General features: G+C 44.2%; 1 protein-coding gene across 3 annotated transcripts; it reads left to right on the forward strand.

The window, feature by feature from the left end:
• Positions 1-4286: 4286 nt before the first annotated feature.
• Positions 4287-10644, forward strand: LOC139163112 (zinc finger protein 154-like). 3 transcript variants are annotated; one of them, XM_070744066.1, is made up of 4 exons: positions 4287-4842; positions 6048-6155; positions 8380-8506; positions 8921-10644. In XM_070744066.1, the coding sequence occupies exons 1-4, from the start codon at positions 4525-4527 to the stop codon at positions 9979-9981; spliced, it is 1614 nt and encodes a 537-aa protein (XP_070600167.1). In that variant the 5' UTR covers positions 4287-4524; the 3' UTR covers positions 9982-10644. The 3 variants fall into 3 exon arrangements, with proteins under 3 accessions (XP_070600167.1, XP_070600165.1, XP_070600166.1); XM_070744064.1 differs by having other exon boundaries at positions 4309-4842; positions 6042-6155; XM_070744065.1 differs by having other exon boundaries at positions 4338-4842; positions 6042-6155; positions 8924-10644.
• Positions 10645-12381: the final 1737 nt, after the last annotated feature.

A 12381-nucleotide genomic window follows, 5' to 3' on the forward strand; every position in this document is an offset into this window, starting at 1 on the left:
GCATCTCTCCTGGGCTGTTGACAGTAGGAGAGAAAAAAATCCCTAGAAGGTCAATTTGGTCTAGTGATTAAGGCACTCGAATAGTAACATGAAGCCTGTGAGTTCTGGTCTCAACAATGAAAGCCAATTGGGTGATTTTGAGCCAGTACCCCTCTGCCAACCCAATTCACCTTCACAGAGTGGTGGTTGTGGGGAAAATAGAAGAAGGAAAGTGTATTAGATATGTGTGCTATGTTGAGTTATTTATAAAAATAAAAAAGGCAGGATTCAATTGGGTTAGGAATTCAGATTGGAATGGAAAGGGGATAGTAGAAATCTCTGAAGATAATGGTAGCCCAGGTCTGACATAAGCACCTTTTTTTGGAGTTCTCCAATCTTAAAATGATCCTGCATGGCTTCTTCCATATAATCTCTGGATACTGCCTAGTTAGCTAACTGAGGGTCCCTATTAAGTTCAAGTTTCACACAGTCTGGATACAGGTAGTTCTTGACTTACGGCCACAATTAAGTGCCAGATTTATGTTGCTAAGTGAGACAGTTGATGAGTTTGCCCCATTTTGCCACCTTTCAGGCCACAGTTGTTAAGTCGATCACATCACTTGTTAAGTTAGTAACATGGTGGTCAAGCAAATCTGGTGTCCCCATTGACTTGCTTGTCAAAAGGTCACAAAACGGGACACTCCAATCATCATAAATTAGCTGCTATTCATTTAAATTTTGATGACGTGAGCATGGGGATGGTGCAATGGTCATAGGTGGGAAAAACTAATCATCCACTTTTTTCAGTGTTATTGTAAGTTTGAACAGTCATTAAATGAACTGTTGTACGTGGAGAAATACCTGTGCAACAACCTTTGTGCTGTCTTCTTGGAATGCAAGGCGAAACAGCTGTTAAAATGGCTGCAGAAAAGACATTCTATGCTTGGGTGCTAATTCCCCTAAATTTAGAGAACACCAAAGAAATGTTTGAACTTTTCTGAATTTTCTGTGCCAAGTCATTGTGAAATCTGTATGATGGCCTGGACAATATTCCCTGTAGGTATTTTTTGCAATATTTTGGAAATACTGTACAGTGGTACCTCTACTTACGAACTTAATTCATTCCGTGACCAGGTTCTTAAGTAGAAAAGTTTGTAAGAAGAAGCAATTTTTCCCATAGGAATCCATGTAAAAGCAAATAATGTGTGCGATTGGGGAAACCACAGGGAGGGTGGAAGCCCTGTTTCCTCCCAGGAGATTCCTAGAGAGGCCCCACGAAGACTTCTCCCCACCTTTTCCAGTCCTGTTTCCTCCCGGGAGATTCCTACAGAGGCCCCACGAAGGCTTCTCCCCGTCTTTTCCAGCCCTGTTTCCTCCCAGGAGATTCCTAGAGAGGGCCCACAGAGACTTCTCCCTTTTCCGGCCGGTTCCTCCCAGGAGATTCCTAGAGAGGCCCCACAGAGGCTTCTCCCTTTTCCAGCCCTGTTTCCTCCCAGGAGATTCCTAGAGAGGCCCCGTGGAGGCTTCTCCCTGCCTTTTCCGGTTACAGTTTCGGAGGCTCAAGTTTCTAAGTGGAAAATGGAATGTGGAAAAGCATACAAATTTAATAAATAATAATTGGACTTACATGCTGTTTTTTATTACTGTAGTTAGCCGCCCCGAGTCTACAGAGAGGGACGGCATACAAATCCAATAAATAAATAAATAAATAAATAAATATTCTTGAGAAGAGGCAAAAAAAACCCAGAACACCTGTTTCTTATCTAGAAGACTTCATAAGTAGAGGCATTTGTAGGTAAAGGTACCACTGTAGTTTGTCATTGCCTGTTTGCCAGGACTGGCTCAAGGTCGCTATGCTTAAGACAGGATTAGAACTCCTGATGTCTAGTCAGAAGACTAGTCCTGCTTAAGACAGGACTAGTCTCCTGATTTCTGCCACAGCGTCTCCACCATACAGCTGCTCCACTCCAAATTGCCTTTGCTAACCTGCATCTTCAAAGGGTTTTCACCCAGTGAGAAAACACTGGGGCTTCGCTCAGCTTCTCCTAGCCATGGCTCCCTGACACAACCTCAGCTCTTTCCCACTTGCTGTGTGTGTCTTCCATTCTCCGTTGCCCTCTCTTTTTCAGCACCATTTGGAGAATAGCAAGCACATCCAATTTGGTGATGCCTTGGAATCTTTCCGAAGGCTTTCCACACAGGAACTGGGTGTACTTCTCGGAGAGTGGCTGGTGCAATTTGGAGAAGGCTGTGAGCAGCATAGTTCCCTCTAAGCTGAGCAGTGAGCAATTGCTCACTTAAAAATCATCAACAACTCAGAGTTTTCCAAACCTGCCCAGAAGCCGAGAGGGAAAGAGTGAGAGGGAAGGAGAGAGAGAGGAAGAGAGGAAGAGAAACAGATAGAAAAAAGAGAGGAAGGAAAAGAGAAAGAAAAAGAATGGGAGTAAGGAAGAGAGAAAGAAAATCAAAATCTAGTTTGAAACTAGCTCAACTATTTAAGTGGCATTTTAATATTGATAGAGTTGCCCTATTATGAGCTCAGTTATAGACACACAGTACAGTATTTTATTTTGAAATTCTCTGAGGCAAAACAGGGTGGGTTTTTTATTTGTTTGTTTGTTTATTTATTTATTATTTCTGTGCTGCTCAGTCCCGAAGGGACTTCCGCTCAGACACTATACTTTTCTGCCCACCTCAAAAAAAAATTAGAGGGAACACTGGTGAGCAGCATCTGGAAAAGGATCTGACACAACCAGCAGCTGCCTCCTAGGCTGGACCTGCCTGGTTAAGAATGGGAAAACATGGTGAAGGTCAGTTGGGCACGGCAGCACTTGTGGAACACGAGGTGGCTGGGGCTTTGTGCTGTGACATTTGGGTGCTTGGATTCCTCCATAGTGGTGCCGACTCCCCTAGTACTGACCTGGGTGTTAGATATACACTGCTCAAAAAAATGAAGGGAACACTTAAACAACACAATATAACTCCATGTAGATCAAACTTCTGTGAAATCAAACTGTCCACTTAGGAAGCAACACTGATTGATAATCGATTTCACATGCTGTTGTGCACATTCAAACAAAGTATTCAATGAGAATATTTCATTCATTCAGATCTAGGATGTGTTATTTGAGTGTTCCCTTTATTTTTTGGTGAGCAGCATATTGATTTAATTTACAATTTCTGAATCACGTGTGGATTTCTTTTAAAGAAGGATACTGAGACCTTTTATATTCAAACAATATATACTGAAAATTGGGGGGAAATTGTTGCTTTTCCCCAGGTGCAGGCGGCCCGAGGAAGCTAACAGCCACTTCTCCCTGCCTGCAAGTGGAGAAGGGGGTGTGGAGGAGCTGGGGAAGCAGCTCAGAATGCTTTGGGCTTCTTTTGGCCATCCTCAAAAGCAGGAGACCCAATGGAGGCCTAGAGACTACTAACTCCACTAACGATTACTTCAGCTTCAACCACAACAACACACGAGCACACAGCAGATACAAACTTAAAACCGCTCTAAACTCGACTGCAGGAAAAACGACTTTAGTAACTGAGTAGTTGATGCATGGAACTCACTACCAGACTCTGTAGTATCATCACCTAACCCCCAAAACTTTAACCTTAGACTATCCACTGTTGACCTCTCCCGCTTCTTAAGAGGTCAGTAAGGGCTGTGCATAAGTGCACCAGCATGCCTTCCGTCCTCTGTCCTAATGTTTCTTTTTTACTACTATAATGTACAGGTATATGAATGTTATTATATCTTTGTATACTTCCAATACCTACTTGACAAAACAAACAAATACAAATAGAGATCTCCAGGGATGGAGGGTGGTCTTAGTGGATGGACATTAAGAATATATCCGCTGAACAAAACTCTATTCGCACCAGGGAGGGTATCCACCCCATAAATAACTATTAGCTCCATTCAGGTGCCCAGACTCCACCCTACAAGGGATTATGGGATCATTAAAAAAAGACGACTTAGTAATGAATGGATACATTGACTTTGTCTTAGGGCTGCTCTTGCCAGTTTTTGTCATTTCCAGGGTCCTTAATAAAGTGTCTCCGCTCCCCTCCCAACCTTTTCCATTTGTCCATAAACGCTTCCGCAATTCCAAGAAGATTCAGGCACAGTCAGAAAAAAAATCCCTGACGCGCAGAAGTAAACATCAACCCTCTATCCATTACACCTCCCCACCTCCAATCTCAGGTGTCTGAGCAGCTTTTCCAACATCATTAGGCAAGGAAGCGGAAAAGAATGAGGGGGGCGGGGGTTTCCCAGGGAAAAGCTCTCTGGCCAGCGGGACTCTGCCACTCTAGGAAGGAGCACTCGTTGGTCCAGAATCTCCAAGCCAGGTGTTGGAGGGAAATTGTGGCGGAGCGATCTGAAGCTGCGCAGAAGGTCTGAAGCAGCCGAGGAGCCACGTTTCTCCCTTCCTGGAAACCGGAGCAGTCGGGGCGGAGTGGCTGTCTGGGCCACCTCGGTCTCCCTTGGGCCTGTTTCGGCCCCACTCGAGCGGAAAAGCCGTCCCGGCACCGGGGTCTCCAGGGATGCAAGGCGCTTCGTTCATCCCGGAAATCCACCGGCGGCGCTTCCGCGGTCTGGATGGCTGCCGCCAGGAGGCCGAGGGGCCCCGGGAGCTTTGCAGCCGCCTGCACCGGCTGTGCCGTCAGTGGCTGCGGCCGGAGAGGAGCAGCAAAGGGGAGATGCTGGACCGGGTGGTGCTGGAGCAGCTGCTGGCCCTGCTGCCCCCGGAGATGGCGGGCTGGGTGAGGGAGTGCGGAGCCGAGAGCTGTTGCCAGGCGGTGGCCCTGGCCGAAGGCTTCCTGCTCAGCCGAGCCCAGAGGGAAGAGCCGCAGGAGGGGCAGGTGAGCTCGGGGTGGGGAGGGGAGAACCAGGGATCGATCGGGGTCTGCAGTGAACTGCTAATAGCAAGGACAGATTGAAGGCTGTCGATCTTGAGCCGGTCAACAGAATTAGCGGTCAACAGAATTAGCCTCCTGACTGGCTGTATTTGGAGATCTAATTTCTTCTTTGAATCTTTTTGTTTCTTGAAATGCTTCTTTCCTCCTGAAGATAATTCTGAGTGACAAGATAATTCAACTCTGTTTCCACAACGGGCACTCCTGAGGCATATACAGATGAAACTCGAAAAATTAGAATATCATGCAAAAGTTCATTTATTTCAGTAATGCAAATTAAAAGGTGAAATGTAATATATTAAGGGGACTCATTACATGCAAGGCAAGATAGTTCAAGCCGTGAACTAGTTCATGGTCCAAACCAAGTTCTGTTATGTTGTACATAGGCATGATTATACTATTCAGAAGTCCGGTATTGTTCTAAGTACAATCCTTGTTTTATTGATTGCATGTAATATTCTAATTTTCTGAGAAGGTAGATTTGGGGGTTTTATAAGATGTACAAAATAATCATCATAATTACAACAAATAATGGTTTGAACTCTCTTGCTTTGCATGTAATGAGTCTGTCTCTTATATATTAGTTTAACCTTTTAAGTTCCATTACTGAAATAAATGAACTTTTCCATGATATTCTAATTTTTCAAGCTTCCTCTGTAAGAGAGTTCTGAATTTGAGGAAGTGGTCACAATTTCTTGTCCAACATCTCTTTTTCCTTCGTCAGGTGCAGGAATTAATTGGGGCACTTTTTAAAGTTCAGCTGATAATATGCAAATTATTAATTCTCAATCCTGTATTTCTGACATTATTACTTAAAATGTTAGGGTGTAATCTATAGGTTTTCCCCAATGTTACAGAATATTGTTTTCTAAAGTTAATGAAACAGTAGTGTCTTTCTGAACTGTTCCCTTTACAGGAGGACTTGTGATTTTCATAACAGTTCTGTTAGTTATTGCAACTTCAATATCAATCTAAAATGAAAGCATTTACCCAGAAAGAGCAGCCACATGGAGAGCAGAGTCCCCAAGTTCTCTTACTTTGAATTAGGTTGAGCAAATAGTGGTATAGAGGGTGAAAGTGAGGCAGGAAAACTAATATGTTTCTGGTTTTTTGAAAGTGAATCATAAAACAGAGTCTTCTGTCAGATGCAGGAGTCATTCATGAGGGAGATCTCTGCACAGCTCCAGAGAAAAGGAGATCCATCCAGCCCTTCTCAGGAGATGCTTTTTAGGAGGATCCAACTGGGGCCTCTTTGCCAGGTAAGTGCAGGATTCTTTTGAGAGCAGTGGAGTACAAACTCCATCTGGCCATGAGCTCTTTTTGATTGAAATGCTCAATCTGTATTTATTTGAAATTAGTGTCACATCCCCAAAATGTCCCGCTAAATCACACAGCGTTCAAGCTGGTTCCCAAATTGCAAACGAGAAAGTTTGTAGGCTTCATTGCATTGGACAATTTGAAAATTGGAAAGAGTTTAATTCTTCGTATTTTTCATAAGAGTGCAGAAAACTAGTTAGAAATGAAGCCCAAGAATTTTAAAAAATGAGAATAAGATTAAAAACTGCATAAATCCCATGAAGATAAAACCCAAAGTGGCTTTTAAATAGCAGCAACAGCAAGACTGTTAGCTGAGTGACTTGGATTTCTAGGCTCACACAACATTGTGAAATAGGTTTCAAAAGTGGATGTGTCATGTTAACATAGGAATTTATAGACTAGGGCAGAAGTCCCCAACCTTTTTTGCACCAGGGACCGGCTTTAAGCTAGACCAGTTTTCCATGGCCTGGTTGGGGGGGGGGGGGAGGAGCTAGCTGTCAGCGGCGCCGTAAAAGGGGCGATCAAGAGAGGAATGGGTGAATGAATGGACGGAGGGTGGGAAGGAAGGAAGAAAAGAGGGAAGGGACAGGAACAGAAGAAGGGTGCAAAGGAAGCAAGGAAAGGTGTGAAAGGGGAGAGTAAGAGAGGAAGGAGTGAAAGAAGGGAATGAGGGAGGAAGGAAGGGAGGAAGGAAAAGGAAAGCAAGAAATGGAGGGAGGAAAGGAAGGAAAGAAAGAAAGAGAAAGAAAGAAAGAACAGAGGGACAGGAACAGAGGAAGGAAGCAAGGAAACTTATGAAAGGGGAGAGTAAGAGAGGAAGGACTGAAGGGAGGGAGGGAGGGAAGAAGGTAGCAAGGAGAAAGAAAAGAAGAAATAGAGGAAGGGAAGGTAAAAGAGAGAAAGAAAAAGAGCAAGAAAGAAAAAGAAAGAAAGAAAGGCAACTTCAAAGAAAGGCTCACTGAGCATCTCTCACTCTCTCTCTTTCTATCCCTATTTCTTTCTTTCTCTTCCTTTCTCTCTCTCCTCTTCCTTTATCTCCTCTCTCTCTCTCCCTCTCTCTTTCTCTCCCCCCTCTCTCCCCCTTTCCCTCTCTCTTTCTCTCCCTCCCTCTCTTGCTATCTCTCCCCCCTTTCCCTCTCTCTTTCTCTCTCTCCCTCTCTTGCTATCTCTCCCCCCTCTCCCTCTCTCTTTCTCCCTCTCCCTCTCTTTCTCTCTCTCCCCCCTCTCTCTTTCTCTCTCTCTCCCCCTTTCTCTCTCTTCTTCTCACTTTCTCTCTCTTGTTTTCTTTCTGTCTCTTTTGCTTTCTCTCTCTCTCACTCTTTCTCTCTTGTTTTCTTTCTCATGCTCTTTCTCTCTTGTTCTCTCTCTCTTGCTATCTCTTTCTCTCCCCCCCTTTCTCTCACTCTCTCTTTCTCACTTTCTCTCTATCTTGCTGTCTGTTGCTCTCACTCACTCTCGTTCTCTCTCCGTTCTTCTCAGCGGTGACGCGCGCACGCCCTGCCTGTCTCACCTTTGCCGAGAGCACTTTCGTCCCGGGCTCTCAGCAAGGGGGTTGCAGGAGAGACGTGGCAGGCATTCTCTCAGCGGAGGCCGGCGAAGGTGATATTCAATGTCGGGGGCGCACGGGCGGTTGCGCGCGCTCCCTATCTCCCTGCTAGCCCACTCCGAATATTCAAAATAAGAAAAGCCTTTGCCGGCGAAGGTTTTTCTTATTTTGAATATTCCGAGTGGGCTAGCAGGGAGATAGGGAGCGCGCGTAACCGCCCGAGCGCCCCCGACATTGAATATCACCTTCGCTGGCCCCGCCTCTCCTGCAACCCCCTTGCTGAGAGCCCGGGACGAAAGTGCTCTCGGCAAAGGTGAGGCGGGCAGGGCGTGCGTTCCGGGTGCGGGAGGAGCTGCGGTGAAAGGCAGGAGGTGGCGGAGGAGCAGAGGGGGCAGATCGGGCGGGCGGTGGGCAGCGCGGAAAGGCCGAGGGGGCCCTGGCGCCGCGGACTGGCTGAAAAACCCCAACGGCCCGGTCCTGGTCCGCGGACCAGCGGTTGGGGACCTCTGGACTAGGGGACTCTGCTCTGTTTCCAGCAGGAAAATGTCAGTTTAGTTCCTTGTTCCCATTTTGTGCCATAAGAGAGAAAACATCCAAGTAACATTTTCTTTCTCTGTCAGGGATCTGGTCCATATGAGGAGGTGACTGTGGACTTCACGCTGGAGGAGTGGGAGCTGCTTGATTCTGGTCAGAAGACCTTGTGCAGAGAAGTCATGCGGGAAAATTTGAAGAATATGGCTGTTCTGGGTAAGGCCAGGCTTTCCTCTAGCTTCCATTCATTGGGGTAGTTCTTTTTCAGTGGAGGAAGAGTAGCTATTTATCCTCAGATGCTTAAGGGGATCAGCCCTCTTTAAGTCCTTGTCAGAAATACTCACCATAGACTCTGAAAATGTTCTAGACCAATCAACAGCAAAGCTTTAATATATTTCTTGGCCAAAAAATTCTTTGTATACCATCAGAATGTCCCATGTACCTAAATAAAAAATTACAGGCTTCACATCCTAGCTAGACAGATGACTGGTACCAAACCTGGAACCTGCTCTGAGTCTCAAGCGAAGGGCAGCATAGAAATAGAACAAACAAACAAACATATTTTTGAGAAGGGAGACTAACCCCCATTTCACAATTCTAATTGTAACATAAATATTTATTTTTTCCAAGGAGATGATGGGCAGGAAAATGAGAATAGGAAGCAAGCAAGATTAAAGACAGAGAAGCGTGAAGTTGAAGAAGAGATATTTGGTCAAGAAGAGGACACAAGAGGACAAGACAGGAACAAGTCAGAGAATGGAGAGGAGACCTCATCTACTTCTGTTCCTCTTGGAATCCCCAGCTTCCTGTCCCAGCAAAATCTGGAAGGAAAGAAAAGGGAAAAATATGGAAAAATATGGAAAAATCAGTTTGATTTAAATGAATGTGGCCTAAAGGAGACCGAAGGGGAAATGTATGACAAATTTGTCAGTCATTCTTACTCTCTTACTTCACTAAAGGACCTAGACAGTAAAAGCAAATCACATAACTATGTAATATCTGGGAGGAATTCCAGAGAGATGAAACTATGCCTGGAGTGTGGAAAGAGATTTATTAGCAGGAGTAAACTTATTCTCCACCAAAGGATCCACACTGGAGAGAAACCATATAAATGCATGGAGTGTGGAAAAAGCTTTACCCAGAAAGGAAATCTTAATTCTCATAACAAGAGCCACACGGGAGAGAAACCATATCAATGCACAGTGTGTGGAAAGAGCTTTTCCGAGAAGCGAGCATTTATTCACCACCAAATGACCCACACAGGAGAGAGACCATATAAATGCATGGAGTGTGGAAAAAGCTTTACCCAGAAAGGGCATCTTAATTCTCATAACAAGAGCCACACAGGGGAGAGACCATATAAATGCCCGGAATGTGGAAGAGGCTTTACTCAGAAATCATCACTTAATTCTCATAAAAGGATCCACACAGGAGAGAGACCATATAAATGCCTGGAATGTGGAAAGAGTTTTACTGAGAAATCATCACTTAATTATCATGAAAGGAGCCACACAGGGGAGAGACCATGTAAATGCCTGGAATGTGGAAAGAGCTTTAAACAGAAATCATCACTTAATTCTCATGAAAGGAGCCACACAGGGGAGAGGCCATGTAAATGCACAGTGTGTGGGGAAAGCTTTACCGAGAAAGAGCGGCTTAATTCTCACAACAAGATCCATATAGGACAGTGATCATATAAAGCTCTCTACATGGGGCTACCTTTGAAGAGTGTTCGGAAACTTCAACCTGTTCAAAATGCAGCCGCGCGAGCAATCTTGGGCCTTCCAAGAAATGCCCATATCTTACCATCACTCCGTGGACTGTATTGGCTACCAATCAGTTTCCGGGCACAATTCAAAGTGTTGGTTATGACCTATAAAGCCCTACATGGCACAGGACCAGATTATCTCTGAGACCGCCTTCTGCCGCACGAATCCCAGCGACCGGTGGGGTCCCACAGAGTTGGACTCCTTAGGGTCCCATTGACCAAACAATGTCGGCTGGCGGGACCTAAGCGAAGGGCCTTCTCTGTGGGAGCCCCTGCCCTCTGGAATCAACTCCCCCCAGAGATTCGCATTGCCCCCAACCTCCTTGCCTTCCGAAAGAGCTTAAAAACTCAGGTTTGCTGCCAGGTTTGGGACTTTTAGCTCTTCCCCCTGACCACTGAATGCCTTAAATGTTTGGTTGATAATGTTTGGTTGATAAGGTTTTTTTAAATTGTTTTTAAATTGTAGTATTAATTGGATTTACATTATTGTTTTGTGTTTATATATGCTGTGAGCCGCCCCGAGTCCTCGGAGAGGGGCGGCATACAAATCCAAATAAATTAAATAAACAAACAAATAAATAATAAAGGCACAGTGTGTGGAAAGTGCTTTTCCAAGAAGAAACTAATTATGCACCACCCAAGGATCCGCATGGGGGAAACACCATATAAGTGGCTGGGATGTGGAAAGAGCTTTACTCAGAAAGGATCACTTAATTCTCACGAAAGGATGCACGCAGGGGAGAGACCATACAAATGTATGGAATGTGTAAATGTCTTTACTCGTAAAGATTATCTGATTTCTCATGAAAGGGTCCATGCAGGGGAGAGACCTTATCAATGCATTGATTGTGGAAAGAGCTTTTATGACAAGACAAGCGCTACTCATCACCAAAAGATCCACGCAAGAGGGAACGTAGAGATGCCTTGACTTTGAAGAAATCTTAATGACTAGAGCACCTTTAGTTGTCAGACTGGATGAAGACAGGAAAATTCAAAATGTATGGAAAGTGGATCAAGGTTGACGGAGAATATTGTGCAGGTGAGTACACTATACTCAGTCAACCTTGATCCACTTTCCATGCATTTGTCATAAAATGCACACAGGAAAAATTACAAATTTATAGACTAACCCTCGAAGGTTTCAATATTCAATCAGGGTGGCATGCTTTCCTAACATGATACTCACAAAATACCAACATACTTTAAACAACACTACATTAGAAAAGCTTTAATTGATACCTGGCAGTACACAAAAAGAAACCACTATCACTCCATTCCCAAATTGATATCCCCCAACCAAAGCGATTATATACCCGAATGCCCTACTTCCTGACAAAAATAATAACATACAAACAACTGTTAGATGAAAACAAGGACCTAATCCCTAAACAAAAACTCTTGGAAAAAGGAATTAAACTTGACTGGCTACATTACTTACAAATCAAATCAAAGTACAATGAACATAAAAATAAATTTGGCTTCCAGAAAAATAGCATGCTCGATAGGATTATTTTAGGCCTAGAAAAGAAAACAATATCCAAAATATATAACTTTCTCTTACAGCACGACACAATAGAAGAACAAGTCAAAGGGACAATGGTCGCATGGGCCGAAAACTTATTCAATTAACTTAAATGAATGGGAAAAGATCTGAACTATAATGTATTAACTAATGATGGCTTCCAATAGAAAATGTTTCATAGATGGTACTTACCACCCACTAGACCAGGGGTCTCCAAACTTTTTACACAGGGGGCCAGTTCACTGTCCCTCAGATTGTTGGAGGGCCAGACTATAAAAAAACCTATGAACAAATCCCTATGCACACTGCACATAACTGGTACCAAACCTGGAACCTGCCCTGAGTCTCAGGACAAGGGTGGCATAGAAATAGGACAAACAGACAAACAAACAAACATATTTTTGAGAAGGGAGACTAACCCCCCTTTTCCCTTTCACAATTCTAATTGTAACAAATACTTCTTTTCTTTTTTCCAAGGAGATGATGGGCAGGAAAATGAGAGTAGGAAGCAAGCAAGATTAAAGACAGAGGGGTATGAAGTTGAAGAAGAGATATTTGGTCATGAAGAGGACACAAGAGGACAAGACAGAAACACGTCAGAGAATGGAGAGGAGACCTCATCCACTTCTGTTCCTCTTGGAATCTCCAGCTTCCTGTCCCAGCAAGATCTGGAAGGAAAGAAAAGGGAAAAATATGGGGGGGGAAAGAAAAATCAATTTGATTTAAATGAATGTGGCCTAAAGGAGACCGAAGGGGAAATGTATGACAAATTTGTCAGTCATTCTTTCTCTCTTACTTCAC

The sequence above is a fragment of the Erythrolamprus reginae genome, chromosome 2 (genome assembly GCF_031021105.1).
Source record: "Erythrolamprus reginae isolate rEryReg1 chromosome 2, rEryReg1.hap1, whole genome shotgun sequence".
NCBI classification, from domain to species: Eukaryota; Metazoa; Chordata; class Lepidosauria; order Squamata; family Dipsadidae; genus Erythrolamprus; species Erythrolamprus reginae.

What these genes read in the sequence shown, in the direction of transcription:
- LOC139163112 (XM_070744064.1), top strand. Translation starts at nt 4,525, where the DNA reads ATGCAAGGCGCTTCGTTCATCCCGGAAATCCACCGGCGGCGCTTCCGC. An exon ending in AAGAGCCGCAGGAGGGGCAG is followed by an intron (nt 4,843 to 6,041) that starts GTGAGCTCGGGG and finishes GTCTTCTGTCAG; the next exon opens with ATGCAGGAGTCATTCATGAG. An exon ending in AACTGGGGCCTCTTTGCCAG is followed by an intron (nt 6,156 to 8,379) that starts GTAAGTGCAGGA and finishes TTTCTCTGTCAG; the next exon opens with GGATCTGGTCCATATGAGGA.